Consider the following 26,139-nt stretch of genomic DNA (forward strand, 5'->3'; position numbering starts at 1 on the left):
CTCAAACATGAAGGTATGTGACAACATGAAAAATTATCTGTATACCTACACAAACTTTTACATATAGGATGATTTACGTTTATGCTGTAACACGTGCAGCGATGAAATGACACGTATTTTTAATTTAAAGGTAAAAATCCCTTCAGACCATAGCAGTGGTTATCAGTGTGTACATTTTTGATACCGAGTAAAATGTTTTCATAAGACACACATTCATTTGTTCGTGTATGGTGACATGAAAATAAAACAATCAAAGTCATTCTTGTAGATAGTCATTTCATTGAACTTGTCTTAACGATAAAATATATATATATACCTCCTATAAAACAGATTGGTTTAATAAATGATTTCATTTAAAAGTAGCATCTGGTTTTATCTTTTTTATAAAAAAATAAAATAAAATTTTATCCAGTGAAATGCTAAGTCTCTTCGAATCATTTGAATCTTTAGAAGCTACAGTATTATTTAACAATCTTCTGGCTGTTATAGATGAGGTCTCTGATGGATAATAAATTGTATTGCAGTCTTGCATGGGGAAGATGCTGGCAGAAAGGAATAATTGCATTCACTGCAGTGTTTCAGTAGCATCAGTAGTCTATAAGGAGATTTTAGCAGAGTGTTTCTGCTTCTGTCCCAAAATGTGTTGCTTAGTCAATGTGGTTGGTTTTGGTTTTTTTTTCCCATTTCCATGCCATTACAGTTTTCGTAGCTATTTCGCAGGGGCAAGCTGGGCGTCTTCCTATGCATGGGATATAATACTTCCCTCAAGAACTGATGTTCATAGCAAAAAGCTTCCTTGCCTCTAGCATAATCAGAAGAACATTTTTCTAGACTGTGTGGTCTAGGTTCTTCATCCCATTTAAGTGGAAAAACAATGAGGAGATGGATCAGAAACAGCAGCCAGGAGCAGTGTGGTGATGTTTTGAGCATACTCATTGCTGTTCCCTCCCTTTTCGCTAAGGGAAAAAAAATAGAGGGAACTTACCTTTACTAGGATAGTATCACTTCTGTAAGATTCTTGTTCCTGATTTTTGCGTGTTTAAGCAAAAGTTTCCTTTTAATTTGTTTTATCAGAGATTAAGTGCTTGTGTGTTTTTTATACTTCTTACTCACAACCCATTTCCCCCCATTTGCTCCCACACCAATGCTAGAGGTCCCCTGGGTCCAGTATCTGTTTCATTTTTCCCCTATAGCACTAAAGCCTTCCCTCTTGGACGTGGTGCTTCTCATATGCTGCTGCTTTCCTGCACCTCCCAGCTGCCCCTCCTTCAGTCAAGGGGCCGCACCTCTGACCACAGCAGGATTGCTGTTTGCTGTCAGCGTTCTCTGTGTCTGCCTGGTTTTCTCCCCCTGCAGAGAGGAGGAGCTTCCAAGAGGCAGATTATGAAGCAACCAACGAAGTCGGGTCTTCTGTCTTTTAAGTTTTTTGTTTTTAAATTACAGTGTCATAGTAATGGAATCACTGTTAGTTTTCATGCATGATTTAGACTCTTGCCTTTTGAAGTACGCATAGTGCTGCCGCTTCTGATGCCATGTAAAAGCAGGAGAGAAAAAAAGGAGCAGCTTTTATTCTGTTGGTATTATTGACTGTGTCATTTCCTTAAGAGTGTATCACTTAGGTATTATCAAACTACACCCTCATGAGAACAGTCTATAAACTGGCCTCTGCCAAAAGAGACTGCCTTCCTTCCTCATAGAATCATAGAATCAGGTTGGAAAGGACCCACTGGATCATCGAGTCCAACCATTCCTAACAATCCCTAAACACTGCCCCTCAGCACCTCATCCACCCATCCCTTAAATACCTTCAGGAAAGGTGACTCAACCACCTCCCTGGGCAGCCTGTTCCAGTGCCCAATGACCCTTTCCGTAAAAAAAAATTTTCCTGATGTCCAGCCTGAACCTTCTCTGGCGGAGCTTGAGGCCATTCCCTCTTGTCCTGTCCCCTGTCTTTTGGGAGAAGAGGCCAGCTCCCTCCTCTCCACAACCTCCTTTCAGGTAGTTGTAGAGAGCAATAAGGTTTCCCCTTAGCCTCCTCTTCTCCGGGCTAAACAACTGCACTGTGCCCCTGTAGCTTCCTTTGTGCCAAACCCGGTGTTCATCTTAATCCCGTAGTGAGATATTCAGGAAGCTGAAGTGACAGAAACCCTTCCCACTCAAAGCATGTCACCTGCTATGGTGGCATCAGATGACAATGGATATAAAGGGAGAGCACAGGGCATAGGCGCGAGCTGTGCACAGCAGCCATCGGCCTGGCTGTGTCATAAACTTGTATCCTGCCCTTCTATCCGTGACTGAAAGAGTATGCAGTAGGGTGGATGGTTAGGCACCCTGGATCTTTGGAGAAACTGATTTGGTTCAGCCTGAAGAATCCAAAATTATTGTTAAATACTTCCCTGTGTTTTGACCACGTTAAAAAGAATTGTGTACTGCCGGGGATTATGCAGGCAGGGAGGCAGCTGTAAAACAGGATCTGTGGGTTGGTTTCTCTAGCTTTAGATAAACACTGATCCTGGCTTCTAGCGGGTTGGTTTTTCCGCAGCAGCCTTCAGCAGCACAAAGACTGGAAGCGTGCAGCTGTTACGTTGCAGTCGAGATATGTGGTGGGTATGCAGTGCTGAGTAACTATCTTTGCAAAGAATCAAGGCAATTGCTGAGTTTCTACATATTGACTGTGAAGAGATAGATTCCTGCTTTGCTTGCCTTTTTTTTTCCCCACCAAATCTGGACTGGAAAAGCAGTGCATGTTACTTATTATCTCCACAGAGAAATCTGGTGATGCAACACGCATTCAGAGTGTAAGCTGGACTTTCCCAGCAGTGTTCAAATGCTTTAGCACCTATTGTGAAATCTCCTGCTTGTGGGGTAGAAGAGGAGGAAATGATAAGAGATAGTAAGAACACTCCACTGAGAGGTGAGGTTGACAATCATATGTTTTCCTTCTTCAGACAACAGATGATCTTCTGATTCAAAGCCTGCACCAAACACGGGTACCTGCAGCTTCCCTGTATGAGTTACCATTGCAGTGTACCCATGTGGGTCGAAATGCCCTTGTCTGGACTGAAGACGCATAGAACGTCATCGTGGCAGTAACTCCACCTTCTATGCACAACAGGATTTTCTCTTGTAAAGTATGTCTAAGAAAGAAACAGTCTTTGATTAAGATGAAAGGCACCTTTTGCAGAGAGATTGTACCTTTTCTTTATTAAAACCAGATAAGCTTTTAGGCCTGCAAGCCCTTTTCTGGTTGTGAAATGGAGGCAATGAATTTCACACAAGCTGGAAGTTGTGGAAGTTTTTTCTCAGGGAGTGGCTTATCAATGCAGAAAAGACATTTTAGCAACTAGTTGCTTTGTAAAGAGGCTGTCTCTCCTTATCCCATCTCTTGTCAGCATTGGTACTTGCCTGATTCCATAATGAGACAATTTATGGTGGAAAGCTAATCCTGCAAAACAACCATTTTCAAATGTTTCAAAAACTTCAAAGCTATTAAAAATAAATCGAAAGCTATTTAGAGAGCAACCTACCCTCCAGGAGAGAGACAGTTTTCCAGCTGAAACTGTCTCGCTGTGGGGTGACAAGTATTGATGATGTGATTGGGAGCAGACCTGCAAAGAAGAACTTGGGGCTGCTGGTCAATGAGAATCTCGACATGAGCCAGCAATGTGCACTCACAGCCCAAAAGGCCAACCATATCCTAGGCCGCATCAAAAGAAGTGTGGCCAGCAGGTTTAGGGAGGTGATTTTGCCTCTCTGTTCCTCTCTTGTGAGACCTCATCTGGAGTATTGTGTCCAGTTCTGGAATCCTCAGCATAAAAAGGATATGGAGCTGTTGGAATGGTTCCAGAGGAGGGCTACGAAGATGATCAGGAGGCTGGAGCACCTCCCATATGAGGACAGGCTGAGACAGTTGGGGTTGTTCAGCCTGGAAAAGAGAAGGCTCCAGGAGACCTTACAGTGACCTTCCAGTACCCAAAGGGGGCTACCAGAAAGTTGAGGAGGGACTGTTCACAAAGGCTTGTAATGACAGGACGAGGGGCAATGGGTATAAACTGGAGAGGGGCAGATTTAGGCTAGACGTAAGGAAGAACTTCTTCACTGTGAGGGTGGTGAGGCACTGGCACAGGCTGCTTAGAGAAGTTGTGGATGCCCCATCCCTGGAGGTGTTCAAGGCCAGGTTGGATGGGGCTTTGAGCAGCCTGATCTGGAGGGAGGTGTCCCTGCTCATGGCTGGGGAGTGGAACTGGATGATCTTTAAGGTCCCTTCCAAGACAGACTGTTCTACGATTCTATTGTGGGGTCAAGGAAAGCGGCTGTAATCAGGGCAGGTGCTGGAGAGTGCAAGCCCTGTATGGCAGTGATTGGCCATGGGGTCCATTTAGTTGTAGCATCACTGTGTATCTATGAAGTTACTAAACATTAATTGTGCCATTTTGGTAAATTAAGACAACAGGGAGCCAAAGAAAGGTGAATGAAGGAAAACAGCAAACAGGTTGTAAATAATTAAGCACGCTAAAACTGCTGTGAAGGCCCAGCACATTTATCAGTTTCAATAAGCAGAATTTTGGAACAAGCTTAATGCCTGTAGCAACTGAACCTGTAACAAGCAAAGTTTGGACTTGTGATGAAGCTTAAGAAGGGTAAGACAATAACAATAAACAAAACACATAAACAAAAGGTTGCTATTATTTATTTGCCAGTTCCTCAACAAAAACAGGCTCTAAGATTTGGGAAGATGGCAATTTCAAACAGGAAATGCAAAGAATTAAAAAGAAGGATAGTTTTTGGGTGGCAGTGGGGAAGATTTTTGGACTAGTTTCCAACCATAATTATGTTTAAATTATATTACACACAAACAATAAAATTATCAATACTTTTCCTTATAAAATCTGTACAAACCATTTATTGGAACAGCAACATTACTGGACACTAGGAAAATAAAAAGGTAAATCAGCTGGGAACCTTGATTTAAGTAAAAAAATCAGCGAGAGCATGAACGTATGAAAAATACCAAGACCTGATGGGGTTTAAAAACGGTGAAATGGGGAGAAATTACACAGGGCAGGGAAACATTTCTCCTGGATATCCTTCCAAAAAGCAGTCAGTGAGGAGGGATTCACACAGGTAGGGGAAACCTCCAGCAGTTTTGCCAGGCAGAGGGAAGGTCAGCAGCCCTGCCTCAGGAAGGGAGACAGACACGAAACCACCATTGGTGCAGTTACACCATGAAAAATCACCATGGAAATGCTCCTCGGAAGCAGCCCAAGCTTGTTTTCAACATTCATCTGCTGAAATAGCCAGACTATTTTTAAGGAACATCTGACTTGCACTATGTGATGCTTACCAGATGTTCACATTTCATGGTATCCTCACCTTAGGGTCCATTGTTGCTGATCCCCCATCCAACATCCCCACAGAGCAGGCAGTGGCGACCCCCTTTCAGGTGACCCTCACCCTTGTCAGGTGACTCTTGTCCCTCTCTGGTGACCCTCGTCCCTGCTAGGCGATTCCTGCTCCTGTCAAGCAACCCCCGCTCTTGTCACCTGCCCCTGTCTCTCTCGGGCAACTATCGTCTGTATCAGGCAACCCCTGCCCTTGTCAAGCATCCCTTGTCCCTCTCAGGTGACCCCTGTGATACAAGAAGCAGTTACTATTACAACAAAAAGTGGAATATTTTTTATTTAAGCTAAAGTAGAGTGAAGTTTCACCTAAGTAATTGTATTATTTTTGAAAGACAGAATGTCCCTCTGACAGCATGTTTTATTTCAGATAGTGTTTTTCCAGACAGCATTCATTCTTTGAAGATGGTAACATCTTACGTGACATATGGGGTATCATCTGCTCTTTTCAGGTGAGCCCCGTCCCTCTGATACCAAAAATGCCATCAAATAAAACCCTCTTAAAACTCATTTTGGAGTTCTGGAAAGCAAGCACCCTTTATCAGGCCTGGGCAACACAAGAGAGTGATGTTCATTGGTGTGAGCAGTGAGATAAGAGCTGGGGCAGGATGTATTTTCCACTTAAATGCATAGGTGTGAATTTTCCTAGAAATCTTATGCATGTGCAGTTACTTTCCAAGGACTCATTTTAATGTTATTACGAACTTCACAACCATCAAATCTCTCGCTAACTTGGAGCCGGCTCCAGCCCTCTGCTCGACCTTGCATTTGTGACAGGGAGAGACTGCAAACAGGGGTGATTACTGAATACACATCTGTTCAGCACAGATCGTGCTTCACGTAACCCCTCACTACAAGAACAATATTGAAGTCCTTGAGTGCGTCCAGAGAAGAGTAACAAAGGTAGAGAACAAGTCTTACGAGGAGCGGCTGAGGTTGTTTAGCCTGGAGAAGAGGAGGCTGAGGGGAGACCTTATCACTGTCTACATTTACCAGAAAGGAGGTTGTAGAGAGGTGGGTGTTGGTCTCTTCTCCCAAGTGACACACGATAGGACAAGTGGGAATGGCCTCAAGCTATGCAGGGGAGGTTCAGACTGGACATTAGGAAAAATTTCTTCACCAAAAGCACTTCATCAGGCACTGGCAGAGGCTGCTGAGGGAGGTGGTTGAGTCACCATCCCTGGATGGGTTTAAAAGACAGGTGGATGAGGTATTTAAGGTTATGGTTTAGTGACAGATAGGAATGGACTTCATGACAGAATCATACTATAGTCTGGGTTGGAAGGGACTTTGAAGATCATCCAGTTTCAACCCCCCTGCCATGGGCAGGGACACCTCCAACCAGACCAGGCTGCCCAAGGCCACATCCAACCCGGCCTTGAACAACTCCAGGGATGGGGCATCCACAGCTTTCTGAGCAACCTGTGCCAGTGCCTCACCGCTCTCATGGTGAAGAAATTCTTCCTTATCTCTAGTCTAAATCTGCCTCTCTCCAGTTTATACCCATTGCCCCCAGTCTTATCTCTACAAGCCTTTGTGAACAGCCCCTCCCCAGCTTTCCTGTAGCCCCTTCAGGTACCGGAAGGTGCTATAAGGTCTCCTCGGAGCCTTCTCTTCTCCAGGCTGAACAACCCCAACTCTCTCAGCCTGTCCTCATATGGGAGGTGCTCCAGCCCTCGGATCATCCTTGTGTCCCTCCTCTGGAGCCGTTCCAACAGCTCCATCTCTTTCTTACGTTGAGGCTCACAAAACCCCGACCTTTCCCTTCGCCGACCCTCATCCGGAGCCCTGTCACACCAACTACCCCTCGTCCCACCCCCCAACCAATCCCCTCCCGGTCCCGCCCCGGCAGGAAAAGCGCCGGGACCCGCGGGGACGCGCCGGGCGGTGCCTGCGCAGAACCCGGAAGCGGCGCTGGGGCTGCCGGAGCGGCGCTGGGTGCGTGGGGTCGGGGGTCGGGGCTGCTCGCACAGCTCTGGGCGGCGACGGGGCGAGGAGGGAGACGCTTTTCCGGCGGCGAGGGAAAAGCGTCTCCCTCCTCGCCTCCGCCGCCGCTTGGGAGGTTTCTGTTTCGCGTGGTGGAGCGCCGGGGATGGGGGGAAAGGGAGGCGGTGTCTGGGCTCGCCCCTTGCTCCAGGCGCGGCGCCTTCGGTGGCGGGAGGCGTCCTGTCAGCATCGCTGCTGTCATTGGAAGAGGAGGAGGGGGGGAAAAATAAGCCAAGCGAAGGGTGTGTTTGTGTAAAGCTTTCCTCGGACGATGGAATTGCCTTTGTGGTTGTAGAGGTTGATGAACTTTCACCTAAGGAAGGGTGGCCTGATGTGGGGATAAACTCCGTTCCTGTCCCTTCCATACCCTAAGTTTGAGAATGTGGCATTGGCTGAGTGGTCTGGGTGACCTGTGGCCTCGGCTGAGTCACTTGGGTGAGCCTGTGGCCCTTCATAGCCTCCCAGGAGCTGCCATCCCTGATAAAGGACAGGTCCTCATCTCCCATTACGGGCTAAAACCACTGAGAGGATGGTGGTGGTGGAGCCAGAATTGCTGATTGCTTTGCCAGCCTTTGTACAGGTTCAGCAGCACCTTGTGTAGCACAGGGCAAAGTATTTTGACAATTCAGGTAGCAGCTGTTGGATTGGAAACCTCCAGAAGTGAAGAAAGCAGGGGTAGGAAGTGAGAACTAGAAATACTGAGAGCAGTGGCGATGATGGAGCCGGTTTGCTGTTTGTTTTGTGGCCTTTGCATGGGTTCAAGCAGCACCTTCTGTGGTGCAGGGCAAGGTATTTCAATTTCAGTTTCACTATTTCAGATAGTGACTGTTGGATTCGCAATGTCCGGAAGGTGGTTAGATGAAGAAATCAGAAGTAGGAAGTAGGAACTTCTTTTCTAGGCATTAAGAGGAAGCATGCAGGAAACTATAAAACCTTCGTGGGTGAAGAGGTTTTGGTTTCGTATGGCAGCAGTGGTGAGGGCTCGCTCAGCAGCTCATAGGCAAGGCATCCTGTCAACATCACTGCTGTCATTGAAAGTGGGACGGGAAATAAGCCAAGCGAAGGGTGTGTTTGTGTAAAGCTTTCCTGAGGTAGTGGTATCGCCTTTGTGGTTGTAGAAGTTGATAAACTTTCATCTGAGGAAGGGTGTCCTGATGTGGAGAGGAGCTCTCTTCCTGTCCCCTCTGTACACCAACTGTCCAAATGTGGCACTGGTAGAGTGGCTTGGGTGACCTGTGGACTTGGCTGAGTCACTTGGGTGAGGCTCTGGCCCTCCATAGCCTCCCAGGGAGCTGCCATCCCTGACAAAGAACAGGTCCTCATCTCCCGTTATGGACTAGATACACTGAGAGCATGGTGGTGATGGAGCCACACTTGTTGTTTGCTTTGCCAGCCTTTGTATGGCTCCAAGCAAGCACCTTCTGTAGTGCAGGGCACAGTATTTCAATAATTCAGGTCATGCCTTTTGGGTTGAAAACCTCCAGAAGGTGGTTAGGTGAAGAAAGCAGGAGTAGGAAGTAGGAACTAGAAACACTGAGAGCAGTGGTAACGATGGAGCCAGGTTTGCTCTTTGTTTTGCTGGCCTTTGAGAACGTGTGCTGTTTCACGTGGGTTCAAGCAGCACAGTCTGTAGCACAGGGCAAGATATTTCGATAATTCAGATTGTGGCTGTTGGATTAGAAACCTCCAGAGGGTATTTAGGTGAAAAAAGCAGGGGTTGGAAGTAGGCACTAGAAACATTCAGCAAAGTTGTGATGATGGAACCAGCCTTGCTGTTTGTTTTGCTGGTCTTTGGGAGCCTGTGCTGCTTCGTACAGGTTACAGCAGCACCTTCTGTATTGCAAGGCACGGTATTTCAATAATTCAGATCATGCCTTTTGGGTTGGAAACCTCCAGAAGGTGGTTGGGTGAAGAAAGCAGGGGTAGGAAGTAGGAACTTCTTTTCTAGGTATTAAGAGGAAGCATATAGTAAAGCATAAAACCTTCATGGGCAAGGAGGTTTCTGTTTCATGTGGCAGCAGTGATGGGTCTCTCTCCTTGTTCCAGGCATGATGCCTTTTGTCTTTGGGAACGTGGGCAGTGCACAGGTGATGTCCAGTCAACATTGCTCTTGTCATTGGAAGAGGAGGGGGGAAGGGACAGCCAAATGAAGTGCATGTTTGTGTAAAGCTTTCCGCAGGTAGTGGTATCACCTTTGTGGTTGTAGAAGTTGTTAAACTTTCACCTAAGGAAGGGTGTCTTGCTGTGGGGATGAGCTCTGTTCCTGTCCCCTCCATACCTCACACTTCTGAATGTGGCCCTGGCCAAGTGGCTTTGGTAAGCCTATGGCCCTCCAAAGCTTCCCAGGAGCTGCCATCCCTGACTAAGGCTGAGTCTTCTTCCCCCATTATGGAGTAAAAACACTGAGAGCAGTGGTGATGATGGAGCCAGGCTTGCCCTTTGTTTTACCAGCTTTTGGGAGTGTGTGCTTCTTCATATGGGTTCAAGCAGCACCTTCTGTGGTGCAGGGCAAGGTATTGATAATTCAGATTGTGGCTGTTGGATTAGAAACCTCCAGAAGGTGGTTAGGTAAGGAAATCTGAGGTAGAATAACAGGAACTTCAAGGGTAGGAACTTACTTTCTGGCATTAAAAGGGAACATGCAGGAAAGTAGAAAACCTTCACATTTTCCAATCTGCTTAATGCTAACATAACACGTATTTGGAACCTCAGGACTGTGCCTGTCAGCTTGGGTGGCACGTAGGATCTTGCTCGTGGACTGAAAGAGCCTTTGCTTTAAGTACATCACCTGTCCCTGCTTGCCTCGTGAATTTGTGCATTGCAGCTGTTAACAGAGGAAATACCTGCTTTGTGTGCTTATTTTGTGTGCCTGAGGTAACAGGAACTTCTTCATATTAATTAGAAGCAGACAGTGGTCCTGCTTCAAAGCACTGGGAGCTTAAAAAAAAAAATTATGTTTGCAGCACAGTCTTTCTATCACAATCCCCTCTGCTGATAAATAAAGAAGTGGTAGCATCGCCAGCAGAAATATATATTTAAAAAAAACCCCAAAGCAGCTCTCAAACCTTCGAAATGCTATTGAGTCGTGTGGGACAATAAATCAAACTGCTGGTAGAAGAGATTCCTTAAGATATATGTGAGGAACTCCTGGCTCGTATGTATCTGACATAATGACCATAAGTGAGATGTGAAGAAATAGAAAGTTCGGTATTAAATCTAGTGATAGGACCTATCTTACAGTTAGAGTTGTTGGTTTTTTGTTAATATGAAACTCTTAGTGACTGATTTAGGAAAATAATGGAAGACATGAAAAGAAAACTTGACAGATGCTGTGTTTAGCAAAGACCAGTTCTGAATGAGTCTAAGAAAGGCAGAGTATTAAAGGATGTCTTATGTGTTAAATAAGTTGTTGAATCAAATGACAATAAAATTTGAAGATTAAAATCAAAGCTGAATGTGGTTTTATGCCATTAAAGGGAAGACTCTGTGAAGAGTGTAGCTACTGCTATTATTATCATCATCATCATTATTAAAATACTATTTTGACAAAAAAGCGTAATAGCGAAAACTCTGTTGTTTTGGCGCTGGTTATGTACCTAGGATTAATACTAGCATAGTTATGTCTGTAGTTTCACAAGTTGAAAACCCAGACCTTGAGAACCTATTAGTGACTTGCTGTTTTTTTTTTTTTAAATCCACTGGATTATATTCTAGCTCATCTCTTACAATTTGTTTTGTTTTGTTTTGTTTTGACCCATTAACCTTCCTGCAAATTTAATTAGAAAGTAAGAAGGTAAAGGAAGAGAGCTGGTTTCATACATAAGCTATCTCATCTTTGTCACTTTGGACAATAGTTCAGTCTCTAATAGGCTGCTAAAATTTTCAGCAGTCGAGTAGACATCAGTGAAGAAACTGTGTTTACTTGAGCCTTCTGTGTGCTTTCTGTCTGCTTAAATTCGATTCGTCTTCATCATGGTATGGGTCTAATGGAGGTTGCTTTGGAATAAATGACAAAATTCTTATTTACTGCTCATGTGCCAGCTGGCTTGTTACAAGCAGGATTTTAATGATGAGGAAAGTTTAATTTAGAGATTTTTTAAATGGTTTACAGAGTGGGCTATGCATTATTTCCTTGCAGACCTCTTCCTTACCTTATGTGTCTGCATCACAGATAGCTCTTTGGTATCTACAGTAGTTGCCATCAGGGAGAAGTCATCTTACTATTGCAAATTGTATTGTCCAAATTAACTGAGAATTGTAAAGATTTGGGGTGCGATGTTGGGTTTTTTCAGCTCAGATTTGAGATAAAGCATTTCTTCTCTTTTCTAGCCATTAAGAACTTTGTCTAGATTTTAAACATGGTGTTGCTGCATGACTGAATTTAGTGTAGAGTCACATTGGGTTTCTGCGTCGTGTCATTGCATTCTGTGCGCTGTGTGTGCCTGGATATTTTGCGGGAGCTTTGCAAGAAATTCCACATCTTACCTGAGCGAACAGCTAAACAAAAGTATAAAATTCACAGTCACTGCACATAGAGAAATGTGTTCAAAGCAATGAGAAAATTTCTGTCTCTTTGCGGTATGGTGTGGGTACGATTGGGAGCAGCGCAAAGCCGGCTGGCGTGAAGCCAGGAGACTCTGGTGGTGTCATCTTGTGTGCTGAGGAGCTTTAAACTGCGGTTTGTTCTCGTGATAAACATGCACAGGAAATTCTGTCATACATCTTCCAGTAGTTACAGGAAAGGCTTTTTTTGTTTCTTTTGAGTATCAGCTATTCCTTATCAATTAACACAAGCTGATACAGGGTCTTCTGTCAAGCTGTGCGGAAAGGCTGTTGAGAGAGGACCTTCCCATTAGTCCAGCTGCCATTTTGCTCTTCTTTTCTTTAGATCCATGAAGATCTTTGATCTTGAGACCTTTCTCTACATTTAATGGCAAAATCAGTTCTTTGAATCTAAAAGGATGCTGCTGCTGCTGCTGCTCTCCAGTTCTAATTGTATTTTTTATAATTTTAGTTTAATGTAATCAAACTTCTTTTTCTTTTGAATCTATGAAGAACTGAGTATCTGAGAGTTTATATTTCAGGAGGGGTGGGGAAACTAAACTGTCTCTCTAGAAATGGTGTGACATACGAAATGTGAAATTTTAGAAATTACAGAAATGTTCCTTGATTTCTTCCAGTAGTAATTGGTGGTTGTAGCAAGTAGCTGAAAATACTTGTGTTAATTTTGACTTTTATGTAGCTCATGTAAAACCAGCTTTTTTTTGTAAGTAGTTCAGTGTATTTACAGTTGTAATGAAGAGCAAATTCCAGAGTTAAAGTTATCTAAAAGGTCTGTATACGTATTTGCCATCATCTCTAATGCTTGTTCTTTGGCGTGTATACCGAATAATGGAATTCAATCACAGGTCTTACTTTTTCGAAAGACCTTGTGCAGGTGTTTTTGACCTTTTCATGTACTTTGTTACTGCATCATTTAAAGACCTGTGTACAACAGGAAAGGGATTATAAAGTTTTCACGTTGCCAGTTGATTTTTCAAGCAAAGTTTGGGGAGTGAAGACCTCAAATACAGAGAGATGTTGTCTCAATGGCATTGTTTCTGGTTGTTGAGCTTGCTTTTGTTTCTGTTTCACATCTTATTCCTCTGCTTGGTTGCTCTTAATTATTTCTGTATGTCTTTGGAGTTATGGTTGATTTTTTTTTTCCATCTAATTAAATTAAGTTCCTTTAATGCATTTTACTAAATTATTATTCAACATATTTAACTTTTTGTTTTTAAGGTGAAAAAGAAAGCTGTCTAATCAAAGAGCAAAGATGCAGAGCACTCCGAATTACCTCTGGCTCTTGTCTGACATTCTAGGACAGGGAGCTACTGCCAATGTGTTCAGGGGACGACATAAGGTTTGTGAGGAATTACTAATCTGAGGAAACTGTAATATTGATTTTTTTTCATAAGCAAGTAGCATCTTGAAATCAACAAAAAAACATTCAAGATTTAGGCCTAACATTGAATGTGTCTTTGTAACTATTCATACTTAGGTTTTAATTCTTAATACTTATCCATGGCATTAGAGTTCTATACAGTTATTTCTGGCAATTTGGTTTTAATATTATATTATTTGTCCTTGTAAAATGTTAACTGTTATTAATTCTTCATTACTCCATTCTTCAGTCTTATGGAAAAAATGGAGCTCAGTTCCCCCTTGAGAGCTTAAGTCTCTGATTAAGCTCATGTCTGTGCTTCTGTCACTTATTACATGGTTTGAATCAGTTCAGCGTTTTGCGTGAGTAGTATGGACTGCTTGATGCTGCCTTCTTTGGAGAAACAAATTACTGCTTTATCAGTGTAAATGGAACAAAAAAAGGAAAAGAGAGCAACATTCGGCTTCCGAAAGTTGTCTCTTAACTAAGCAAGCCGAGATTCTCAACTATAGTATATGTGTGTCTCTTACTGATTTGTGCAAGTAACTTACCTCTTGCTTAAACATTATGTTTCACCTAAGTTTATGAATCATTTTTAAATGTGTGGCTTTTCTTATGCTAATTATTCTTCTTTAAAAGCATTTAGATTTTGTGGGCTAACTTTGAGTTTCCATTCTGCTAGTTTGACTGTTTGCTTCTAATTTCTGTTAAACTAAACCAATATAAACATATAGGTTTTTTTAGTAGAGTCCTAATTTCCACCTTAACACAAAATACTATTTTGAACTATTTATAATCTGGATATGTTCGTATGTACAACAGAAGGCCTCAAAATGCTTGGATAACGAGTATGTGTACATTTACCATCTTATGCGTGTGTTTGATTAGTGATTTGTTTGTTTTGGACAGAAAACTGGGGATTTATATGCCGTCAAAGTATTTAACAGTATAAGTTTCCTTCGTCCTGTGGATGTTCAGATGCGCGAGTTTGAAGTATTGAAGAAACTAAATCATAAGAACATTGTCAAATTGTTTGCTATTGAAGAAGAGGTAATGTATGGTTGTAGTTTTGGTCTGAAATGCACCACAGTAACTGTCTTTTTGCTTTACCCTTAACTATAGAAGATAAGGTTACATATTTAAAGAGTGGTAGCATATGTAAATACTCTGACCCAACCACCACTGGCTTGCTTTCAGCGTTTAGGCACAGGTTATGATTCTTCAAAGCCATCTCAAGAAGCCACTCTGTTATGCTTTATCTTGATTTAGATTTTTAAGCTATCTATGTGTATAAATTATTTAATACATACTGATAGTTGGGAGTGTTTCAATAGTCGTGATGATTTTATGCTTTTGCTTTGCAGCCAAAAGAAATTAATAACATAGGACACATAGGACTGTGTATTAGTAAGAATTGCAGTAGTTGTGCTGAAACTGAGACAGCTGAAATGACCCAGATGCTGAGAATAGTAAAGAGGAAAGAAGGACAGTTGCTGCTCTCTGCTATTCTGTGCTTTCTCATTTTTCTGCCTACCGATGCTGATGCCAACCCGCTAAATGCCTACAACTTGAGGTTTTCTTAATTCCTCCTCCCCAAGTTAGAGTACATGAAGGAATATAAAGACCCTGTGGTTATGTGGGATTTCTGACATTTACTTCACAAGTCACAGACTTATATTTTTATTTTTTTTCCAGACAACGACTAGACACAAAGTACTAGTTATGGAATTTTGTCCGTGTGGGAGTTTATATACAGTTTTAGAGGAGCCGTCTAATGCCTTTGGTTTGCCAGAGTCTGAGTTCTTAATTGTTTTGAGAGATGTGGGTATGTAGACTTTGCTTTTTAGTCTAATTTGTTGACTGAAACAAACTCATGCTTGTTGTATTTATCTTGAAGTGGCAAGAGACAGGAATTTAAATGACTGTCAATGAATTTAACAAATTAATATGGCCATATGGAGTCATATCTTTTACTTGTCTGTATTGTTACAGATAGCTGCATTAAGAAGCCATTTCTGTTTAAAGCATTACTATAGTTCTTTCTTTGTTTGTTTTGAGATTATTTCTCATGTATTGGACTGATTTCTAGTGGTAATTAATTCCAGAAGAGTAAATTAGAAAAATAAAGAGGTTCACCTGTGCCTTTCCTCCATTACTTTATGGGAAGGATGATGTTGAGAGCAAGAAGTGCTGTAATTTAGCTGCTTGAAAGGGAAAAAGGTGAAAATGCTTAGAACATTCTCTGGTCCTGGTCTTTTTGTTAATTGACTGTCCTGTCTGGTTCCCGTTTCTGAATGCAAAAGAAAAGCACATATGTCATCCTAGCCTCAGTTATAGTTCAGTGTTTGTGCAGTCTCTGTCAAGTACGTAAAATCCGTATTTATTTTTTCATTCAAGTTGCTGGGATGAATCATCTCCGGGAGAACGGAATAGTGCACCGTGACATCAAACCAGGCAATATAATGCGTGTTATCGGTGAAGATGGTCAGTCTGTTTACAAGCTTACAGACTTTGGTGCTGCAAGAGAACTCGAAGATGATGAACAATTTGTTTCTCTCTATGGCACAGAAGAGTATTTAGTAAGCCCATATGATTTCACTTTCTATCGAAGAAATGTTTGAAGCCTGTGGCCTTTTGTGATGAGAATTGAATAGGTGAATCATAGAATGCTGGGTTGGAAGGGACCTCAGGGATCATCTGGTCCAACTTTTTAGGTGATCTGTAGTTGAAATGAGATGGCCCAGCACCCTGTCAAGCTGAGTCTTGAAAGTGTAGAGTAGAGATATCTACACTAGAGGAATCTACCACTTCCCTGGGGAGATTATTATGGCGAAGATCAGACTGTTGGGAATTAGTATTTAAATCTCTTAATTATAATTGGTTTATAACTTTCCACTTTTTTTACCTTGGGTCATGCCAGTTCTTCTGCTGATCTGAGCACCAGTAGCCTTTAAATAATTTCCAGGCTTTAATTCCACTGTTACCTTGTGTGAAAGGAAGAACAATATTTTAATTGTCGTAGTTATTTTAGTTATTGTAGTCTTTGCCTTTGTGTCTGCAGATATTTTTCAGTTTGTATTTGAGCTACTTGGATGACATTGAGTATAGTTAAGATTCACTTACATCTTAATTAACTAGAAAGAGGCAGGCAGAGATACATCAATACAAGCATCTTGGGCATAATTTTATTCCTGCCATGTTTTCCCACATGTAGTATTGTTAACAGATATTCTCCTCTGCTATGGATCTTTTTCCAGTTTTGGTTCCGTTGTTTCAAAATCATTCAGAGCAATTCTAGCTTTGCCCTCTTCTTTAGTGGTTGTTTTATCCTAGTAGTCAATCTTTAGCTAAATTTTAAAATATATTTTGCAAACCTTTTATTAAAGTGTCAATCAAACCTAGGAACGCTCCTGTCATGTTCTGTCAGGACGACTTAAGCAAGTTCTATGACATGAGCTAACTTTGAAGAGCTGGAAGTTTAAAATGACAGATTGTCATGAAATTATTAACTGATTTTTTGTTCTTTATATTGTTCACAAAGCAATTCTAACTTCTTTTTTCCTGGTTTGTTTTTTTTTTTTTTTCTCTTTAGCATCCTGATATGTACGAGCGAGCAGTTTTGAGGAAAGAACATCAGAAAAAGTATGGAGCAACAGTTGATCTCTGGAGCATAGGGGTGACTTTTTACCATGCTGCAACAGGGAGTTTGCCTTTCCGACCTTTTGAAGGACCTCGTAGAAACAAGGAAGTGATGTAGGTAATTTAGAAGGAGAATTTTATCTGTTCATAAATGAAGTCAGTCCATGAAATGCTTTTTATCAAGAAATCCTACACATATAGTAAACATTAAAATAGTGAAAATATTTAAGGAAGACGTTCTTTAACTTTGTTGTGGTTTAACCTCAGTCGGCAGCTAAGCTGTTTGCTCGCTCCCCCACAGTGGGTTGGAGAAGAGAACTGGAAGCATAAAAGCGTGAAAACTTGTGGGTTGAGATAGACAGTTTAATAAGTTAAAAAACATACCCCAACAAAACTCCCTACTTCTAAACGAAAACAAAACCAATAAAAACAAGTGATAGGAAAATGCCCCAGTTGCTTACCACCAGCCAACTGATGCCCTGTCAGTCCTTTAGCAACTTCCACCATGGCAAATTTCCCCCCTCAGCTTTTATTGCTGAGCATGATGTCACATGGTATGGAGTGTCCTGTGGGGTGAACTGTCCCAGCTGTGTCCCCTTCCAACTTCTTGCCCACCTCCGGCCAACTGGCTGGCTGGGACAGTGTGATAAATGGAAGAAGCCATGTTGCCATGTAAGTACTGCTCAGCAACGGCTAAAACATATCCCTGTGTTATCAACACTGTTTTGGTCACAAATCTGAAACACAGGACAATATGGGCTCTAATGAAGAAAATTAACTCTATCTTAGCCAAAACCAGTACAAAAATGCTGCTTCAACAAGGATTTTACTGTGTGCCACCTTAAGGCCTGAATTAAGCATCAGAGCTCCCCCAAAGTAGTGATGTTTTTCCACACATCTTTTGTTCACCATGACAGTAGGCTGGTCTGCTGCAGTATACTGTTTATAACTTGGATATTCAGGCAAAATTATGGTATTCTGGAAGTGGTTTTCAGTGCTGCACACATTTTTTGGCCTTTAAATAATTGTCTTCCTAGGCAGTCTTCAATGCAATACACATGAGACTGACATTTTTTGAGTAGCAGTGTCGTGGACCATGGTAGAAGATAACGGGGGTAGCTCCTGAAAGAGAAACAGAAGTTGTGTCTATGATGTGCCAGTTGGAATTGACTCCTATTTCATCTAAGTCTTGTTCTGTTTTGTTGTTGTTCCGTGTTTGCATTTAAAAAATAAAGTAAGGTGGTACTTGGGAACTCTACTAGGTCAGTAACATCTTTGTTCTGGTATGCCATGCAAAGCTGACTCAGATTTTCTTAGTTTAAGGAACTGTCTATCCTCTGATTATCCTACAGGCATTCTTCTTTTATCTGCTTGTGAGATAAGCGAGGAACATATATTTTGTATGTACCTTGCCCTTGAAAAAGAGAGAGCACAACTAGAATTTTCCATTGCAAAAAGCCTATCACTTCTGGTTAGTTTCATGAGAAGTTTGAGAAATACTGGGTTCTTCAGTACACAGGCAGACAACGCCAAACTGTATCTGAGTGGCTAGTTGTTCCCAAGTTAAAGTAACTTCTCAAAGCCCACCTCCTGTTCCTTCTTTACCCCAAAGCGAATTTGTGGTGGCTGAATGTCATCTCTTGCCGTAAAACATGCCAGAAGTTCATCATGTAAATGCCTAAACTGAACTGCCTTGGAAATCTGACTTTGATTAATTAACACTGGTGAAAAAACTTCAGCTTCTTTCAGGGATGCCTGAAATCTGTCCTAAGTTTTTCAGAAATCTGAAGTAGACAGAGTTGCTTCTCCAACGTAACCCAGTGCATTTTCTTTCCCTTGTTTGCTATTTTAGCACCACACTCTGTCAGCTTGTAAGTGAAGCCTCCTAATTATTGCACCACCTACAAATTTAGGCCAGCCTGTTCCATTGTTGATGCCCATTTGAGGATTAGTCACTAGATGTATGCATGTATGTATAACAGGTAGTAGTTGAAGTCTATTATTTTTATAATGTATCGCAGGTATAAAATAATCACTGGAAAGCCTTCTGGTGCTATCTCTGGAATACAGAAAGCAGAAAATGGACCAATTGAGTGGAGTCGGGAGATGCCTGTATCTTGTAGTCTTTCAAAGTAAGTTTGAACTTCACACAAAGTATTTCGATGCTACTTGAATGGGTTTTCCCAGTTATTCTCTCAGGACTGGGACTTCAGAACAGAGGTCTGACTGTTGCAGTTGTTTTCTTTGGATTCTTCAGTAGATTCCTACTGCCTGCTATTAGGTTATCAAGTGTTTTTTCTTCCTGTCTGTCCAAATAGAATCATAGAATATTTTGGGTTGGAAGGGACCTTAGACATCATCCAGTTCCAACCCCCCTGTCACAGGCAGGGGCACATCCCACCAGATCAGGCTGCTCAAGACCCCATCCAACCTGGCCTTGAACACCTCCAGGGATGAGGCAGCCACAACGCCCTGGGCAACCTGTGCCAGTGCCTCATCACCCTCATTGTCAAGAAATTCCTCCATATGTCTAGTCTAAATCTGCCCCTCTCCAGTTTATACCCTTTGCCTCTAGTCCTATTACTACAAGCCTTTGTAAAAAGTCCCTCCTCAACTTTCTTGTAGCCCTTTCAGGTACTGGAAGGTCGCTGCAGGGTCTCCTCAGAGCCTTCTCTGTAACTTCTCTATAACTGCTAAATTACAAATGAGCACCTGAAAATCTGAAGTAGTGTGAGTAAAAGAAAGATACTTTATTTTTTCATTCTCAGGAAGGAGAATGAAGATTTATTAAAATTGGCTTCCCTTTCTTGCAAGAATGTGTCTTCAGACATTACAAAGATTAGGTAGTAGGAAGGAAACAATAAGAAAAGACAGTTCAGAGGCAAGAATTGTTTTCTGGCAAAAATGCACATTAGCATATGTAACATTCCCTTAGTATGTCTTAATTTTTTTTTAGTAGTCATATTTTTGCTTCATAAATGTCATAAAACTCAGCAGGAAGAGCCATGGAAGAGCTAATCTCAATATGAACTTAAAACCACCTCCCATAATCCGTTTACCTGCTGTCTGCCTAAGACTTCTTCAGTACTTTAAAATTACTGCTCTTTCATGGTAAAGGGAGAAAGAAATTTTTCTGTGAACGGAGTCTAGAAACAAACTTCTGAAAGCTAAATAGGTACATCCATAAGGGATGTAGAGTCTGGGTTTTATAAATGTATTAAGTTTTAGTGTGCAGAACTTGCTGTTTATATATTTCATGATACTGCTCTGTTGTTTCTACTGCTAATTCTATATATTTGAAGTGCTTTAAGTAATTAAGGAAGCAGATTTCTTTCATTAAACATCTGTTTACAGTGATATTTTTCAAGTAGCATTTAAACAGTGTTTACTGATAGAAATTTATCACTAAAGTGAGTTTGAGCACAGCATTTGCTGACCTCTAATGGGGCTTTCATTGTATTTGTATAAGCCACTGAGGCTTGCTTCAAAATATTACCGGTTTTACTGCTGGATTCAGGTTTGATGTGCATGTATTATTAGAACTTAGAAGAAGATGTTAATATAACACAGGAGTAGAATCCATACAGTTCCTTGCAATTCAGATTCTTAAAGCAGAAATACAAGCAATCTAAGCTGGCTTTTCTCCTGGAATAGTGCTGACTGTAAGGCAATAGTTCTCCTTTTTAATTTGTGGCACTTAAGTTGCATGTGTAGGGTACTTATTTAGCCCCATCTCAATCAGGATGCATTCCGGTAGTGCTGACAATTTAAATAATGAGTCTTTGCTAACCCAGCTGATTTTGATTGAAAGCAACATAGTGTGCTCACACAAGCAGCCCAGCCAGCAAGCCATAAATGGCAGTAGCTTCCTTCAAAGTGGTAAACTGAGATAAGTGCGTGGGGTGAGCTGGGTAAAAGTCTGCTGCCCAGCAATTAGCTCTACGGACTTTTAAAATCACATGCTGTTTTCCCAATGCTTATGGAATTTGTCAGACACCAAGGCAAAAATATTTGCTGGTTGAGCCTAAAAAGGAAAGAGATGAAATATGTTTATTGGTGAAAACCAATGGACATTTCCATTGAGTATTTTGTTCAGTAGAAGAAAAAAAAAATTACTGGTGTATTTCTCTAGGAGTAATAGATTTGCTTTCGCAAGACAAGTCAAATGAAGTATTGCGGTTGGTTACAAGGTGAAAAAACCCAAGTTGTCTTATCTCTTCCTGGTGTCCTCTAGGGGTCTGCAAGTACTGCTCACACCCGTCCTCGCAAATATTCTTGAAGCGGACCAGGAAAAATGCTGGGGATTTGACCAGTTCTTTGCAGAGACGAGTGACATACTGCACCGAATAATAATCCACATCTTTTCATTACAGCAGATGACCTTGCATAAAGTTTATATTCATAGCTATAACACGTAAGTGTTCTGTCTGTGTTACTTTGCTCTTACTCAGGCAAACAGTACTGTGACCTCAGGTCACCAGCGTTACGAATTCAGTCGCCTTTCCTTGGTGGTTTATGTGAGGGGGTGAAGGCTTGTAATTCTGTGTGGTCACAGTGCATAGAAGCATGTTGGTCATAAGATATTTCTAATAAAAATAAAATCATTGCAAGTCAAATCAGCTGATCTTAAAATTGGTCTTATTCAGTGAAGGAACACGGACTTAACCCTTGATGTGTTAAGTGTGTCTGTGTTCTTATTGGAACATCCCACCTTTATGTATGTTACTACTTTAGGAAGTAGCTTTACAGACACTGTGTTCCACTATTGCTTTTCTTCTCTTGCCCTCAAGAACACAAAAAGTGCATGTTACTTGTGTCTGACATGAAACTTTCACAAGGGTTCTGAAGTTGTAATCAATTTAGAATCCTTAGTTATATGGAGTTCACTTCATGGTCATTAAGCGCTGATGTTAAAAGCTGTAAAATCTGGTTTACGGTTTGATACAGAAATAAGTGATCTTTTTCTGCCTTATTACAGATAATACAGATCATATATTATTCTGCTAATGTGCAGACAGATACAGTTATTTTATCAAATGTGTAAATGCAGTTCTGGCCTTTTCCATTTTTTCTTTTCTGTTCTGTCATTTGCATTTTGAGAGAGTCCAAATACTACTATTTCTGCAGAGAAATCTTGCATGTAATTTATTAGAATTCACCTTTATGATTATTTGTATGCTAGCTGTGATATTAAGAAATGACAGTGTCCTAATGCTGCACAGGAGGCAAATTGGTCCTTCCTGTTAGTGTGCTTAAGGTTTTTCTTCCTTGTGGGAGGTTTTGTTTGTTTGATTGTTTTCTGGGGAGCAGGGGGGAGGAGGTTTGTTTTAAATTCTTATGCCTTGTGTCTGCTGATTGCTGTAAATAAAATACCAACATGATAATCTGTCAATCTGTTAGCTCACAGGTTGAATTTTAGGTGTGTTCTTTTTGACATGTAAAACACCAGACTTCTCTCTTGGGAGAAACTAAGATACGCTTCCCTCCTCTCATCTGGTGTTGCCTGTTTTTACTGACCTTCAAACTTCAGGCCAAAGCAAGTTTGTTTACACAGACGTGCTTTGGTGGAAAATCAGAGATGAAAAGGGAAGTTTGATATATTGCAGGAAATAGCATTTATTTTTGTAACAGAGCAACCTGGGGCCTTAGGCAGTGTGCTGCTTTTTGTGCTGCTTGTAAGTCAAATGCTTTATGTGTAAAAACTGTTCTTAATTAATCAGCAGTAAAAGGGACTTTTTCATTTGGGCAATACAAAATCTGAATTGTTGGACTATTGTAGTGAGCACTACTGAATATATTGTTTGTCTTATAGAGCTGCTATATTTCATGATTTGGTCTACAAACAGACGAAAATACCATCTCAGAATCAAGAACTGATATATGAAGGTCGGCGTTTAATACTAGAGCCTGGCAGATTGGCACAGCACTTCCCCAGAACAACTGAGGAGAATCCTATCTTTGTAGTAAGCAGGGAGGCTGTGAACGTCGTCGGATTGATCTATGAAGAAGGTACATGAAAGTAATTTTCCCTTTCCTGTAGCTATCTTCTGTACATAGTTTGAATTATTTAATTATAGTATTATGTCTGTTATGTCTTAGTGTTTGAAAACGTTCGCTGTTGATCTCTGAAGCTCTGAGTAGGCAGCCCATTTTTTAAAAAAAATGCTGAGTATCCACTGTATTTTTACAGAAACAGCAGCTGCTGTGATCCGGAGCATTTATATGTTAAGATGTAGTGGTGCATATGGAGTTCTGCAGTTTTTTGAAACGTGATGCTTTAAACAGGTAGAAAGAAGCATTAAGGAATGTAATTTGAAGGTGGTTCTTTTGTTCCATTACTTCACTAAGTTGAAATTCAATTTTTGCTTTGTGGTTTTTTTTTTTATTTGTCCTGAATGAGGTTAGACTTTCTATTAGCAGAGGAGGTCCTAACAACTTACCTTTGCTTAGAAGATAAGGTAATGCCATAACAGATAAAAAAGAAATCAAGTTTTTGCATTTCCATTTATCACTGAGAGGCTTACAAAGGGCCCTATGCCCTTTTTTTAATAAGAGATGACCTGGAGGACACGCCTCTAGTTGAGAGGTCAGTGTTGCTTTTGTCAGTGTGTCCTACATACTGACCGCTCGGGCCAGCTGGCACTCACACAGAGGTGCTGGAGAGCGTGGGTAGGTGAGCTGTTTGTGGAAGCGTCAACAGGGCCTTTATATTGCGACAGAGCTTTCTGAACAAGTCAATGTGCATGAGAACAGAGGAGATTGAGCTGATAGAGGCTACTCTTGGTTTGAAAAAGCTGTATGCCAAAGTCCTGCACTTAAGAGTCTCAATGAAACTAAGCAGCCATGAAATAAGAGGGAACAGTCTCCCATGTGGGCAAACATGGAGCTGAAGAACAGAAATAAATGGTTGGCTTTCTCAATGGAGAGTGATAGCTACTGGAGACCTGCGTGAAATCCATACTATGCAGCACATTCAAAAATGAGTCTGTACAAGGAGGTGAAGGATAGTTTGCTGAAGATAGCAAGTTATTTAAAACGTTTAAGACAAAAGTTGGTTTTGAAAGTGTGCATGAGAACTGTGCAAAGGCTTGGCAGTAATAGATTGGATGAAATCCATGTAGATACACATAAAAACAGCTTACAAGGTGGAGAGGGGAAATAGTCTGAAATTTTGAAGTCTCTTATAGGAAATAAGACAATACAGATGTTTGTTTTATCTTTCAGTTTTACTTCCTAAAGTACATCAACGTTACGATTTGGATGCAGATGCCAGTATGGCTAAAGTGAGTGATTATGATTTCAATTTATATACCTGTCTCAGACAATGATACTGAGATAAAAGCTACTTGATTTTCAGATGAATAATGTTAATGATGCTATTTTTAATATGCTAATGAGGATTCTGAATGACAGAAATGTGTTCCTTAACAAGGGCTCCAAAAGAATACTAAATTGATACCCTGTATACAGGACCAAGCACTTTGTGACAGAGCCTGCCACTGTGGAGTCCTAAAGTTAGCTATAAGTTCATAAGATCCCCTATGATGCTGCAGAACCTGACGTAAGAAAAATAATGTTGTTATTTTTCTCAAGAGAGTCCCTAGGACTCGGCAGAAGAGAGGAATTACTGTTGCCTTTGTTGTAAATTTTCAGAATCTCTGGGAGACAAGTAGAGGGTGTTTCATTCTTTTGGACATTTTTCTAAAGCTACTGAATGTATACATTGCTGTGCTTTGACTCCGTGACCACCATTTACACTCTGCTATAAAACACTGGCTTCTGAGAAGATGTATATTCAGGCATGTTAGTCCTGAAAGCGCATGTCTCTTTGAATACCAGAAGTCTTTAAAATTAATAAACAAAGTCCCCAGTTGATATTAATTATTTAAAATATTGTACATTATCATTTCTGAAACTTTGTTCCCAATTCTAAGTAATGCAGCTAACTTGTAAGTGGGAATAGGTGAATGAAGAGTCTCTAGCTTTAGAATTTAAAAATGTGTTATCTTTACAAGCTTTTTTATGTATGTGTTTAATTCCTAAACTACTGAAGAAATTTAATTGTGACTTTCCAGAAATTAAAGTAAGTCCTAAGAGTAAGTGGTGTAATTTTTGTTTATAAGAGACTTATTTTCATCCCTAACGGATATTTCAGCATAACTGAAAAAACTCGCTACCATGTTTACCTCTGCCTCCATAATGAGCATTTGCTCAAACTTTAGTCAGGAGATAACCGAAGTTATGCTTTTTAAACTACCATCTTCATGTTGCTCTTCCTCTTACTAATCTATATTGCTTTGTGTGATTAATTGACTTAAAACAATTGTTAAGAGAAAGTCAGATTGTTACTAATGTTGTCTGTTTTATCCACCAGGCAGTAACAGGTATTGTATGTTATGCCTGTAGAGTTGCCAGTTCTTTGCTGCTTTACCAGGAGCTGATGCGAAAAGGAATACGATGGCTAATGTAAGCAACTGATTCCATTTCATTGCACTTTTTTTATTTTCAATTGAGATATGCCTTGATTATCAATATATAATTCTGTAATCTCCCTGTGTTGTGGGGGGGTTTCTTTGCTCCTTTGCTCTGAAATTTTTTACCTTCTTTCTGTCATTAAGGAAACAAAAATATTTTTTTTCTGGCAATAAGGTTTAGGTATTTTCAATTTCACTTTCTTCTTTGGGTAACTGAAGTCTCATCTCTGGTAATGTGTAAGTACTATGGAGTACCTTGAGCAAGGTAGTTTTATACAAGGATTACACTAATGCATCTCTAACTGAAAGCAATTCTTACTAGCATTTGTTGCTGTAGGCATATTGTTGTATTACTGATTGCTGGTAAGATTGCAGTTGAATACTTCTGTTATGAACTAATGCTTCACTCTTTTAGTGAAATAATCAAGGATGATTACAATGAAACGGTACATAAAAAGACGGAGGTTGTCATCAGGCTGGATTTCTGCAGCAGAAACATTGATAAAGCTGAGAAAATGTGAGTAGAAGCGCTACACTGAACGCATTGGTTTTTCATTATCATCTTTAATGACAGTGATAGTTTATGTTTATTTACAGAGTTTTTGCATATAAAAATGAATTTGAATTGGCATGGATTTGTTGATGGCGGTGACTTAAGCAGATTTTGTAATATGCTTTACTCAAATTAGAGTGTTAATTTTGCTGCTTAACCTAGTGG

At 40.9% G+C, this 26,139-nt stretch overlaps 1 protein-coding gene across 2 annotated transcripts in view; it reads left to right on the forward strand.

Moving 5' to 3' along the window:
- The first annotated feature begins 7,269 nt into the window (after positions 1–7,269).
- TBK1 (TANK binding kinase 1) overlaps positions 7,270–26,139 on the forward strand; it is a 29,028-nt gene continuing 10,158 nt past the window's right edge. The window contains exons 1-12 of one of the 2 annotated variants that reach the window (XM_054086164.1): positions 7,270–7,337; positions 13,167–13,287; positions 14,218–14,358; positions 15,004–15,133; positions 15,706–15,887; positions 16,901–17,061; positions 18,969–19,079; positions 21,182–21,361; positions 22,760–22,956; positions 24,172–24,230; positions 25,322–25,413; positions 25,837–25,938. In XM_054086164.1, coding sequence (XP_053942139.1) covers positions 13,201–13,287; positions 14,218–14,358; positions 15,004–15,133; positions 15,706–15,887; positions 16,901–17,061; positions 18,969–19,079; positions 21,182–21,361; positions 22,760–22,956; positions 24,172–24,230; positions 25,322–25,413; positions 25,837–25,938 — 1,442 coding nt within the window. In that variant the 5' untranslated portion in view covers positions 7,270–7,337; positions 13,167–13,200. Of the gene's footprint in view, positions 7,338–7,621; positions 12,718–13,166; positions 13,288–14,217; positions 14,359–15,003; positions 15,134–15,705; positions 15,888–16,900; positions 17,062–18,968; positions 19,080–21,181; positions 21,362–22,759; positions 22,957–24,171; positions 24,231–25,321; positions 25,414–25,836; positions 25,939–26,139 lie in introns of those variants that run through there. The other variant, XM_054086172.1, reaches the window with a different exon arrangement.

Source organism: Cuculus canorus, chromosome 1 (genome assembly GCF_017976375.1).
Source record: "Cuculus canorus isolate bCucCan1 chromosome 1, bCucCan1.pri, whole genome shotgun sequence".
Taxonomy (NCBI): domain Eukaryota; kingdom Metazoa; phylum Chordata; class Aves; order Cuculiformes; family Cuculidae; genus Cuculus; species Cuculus canorus.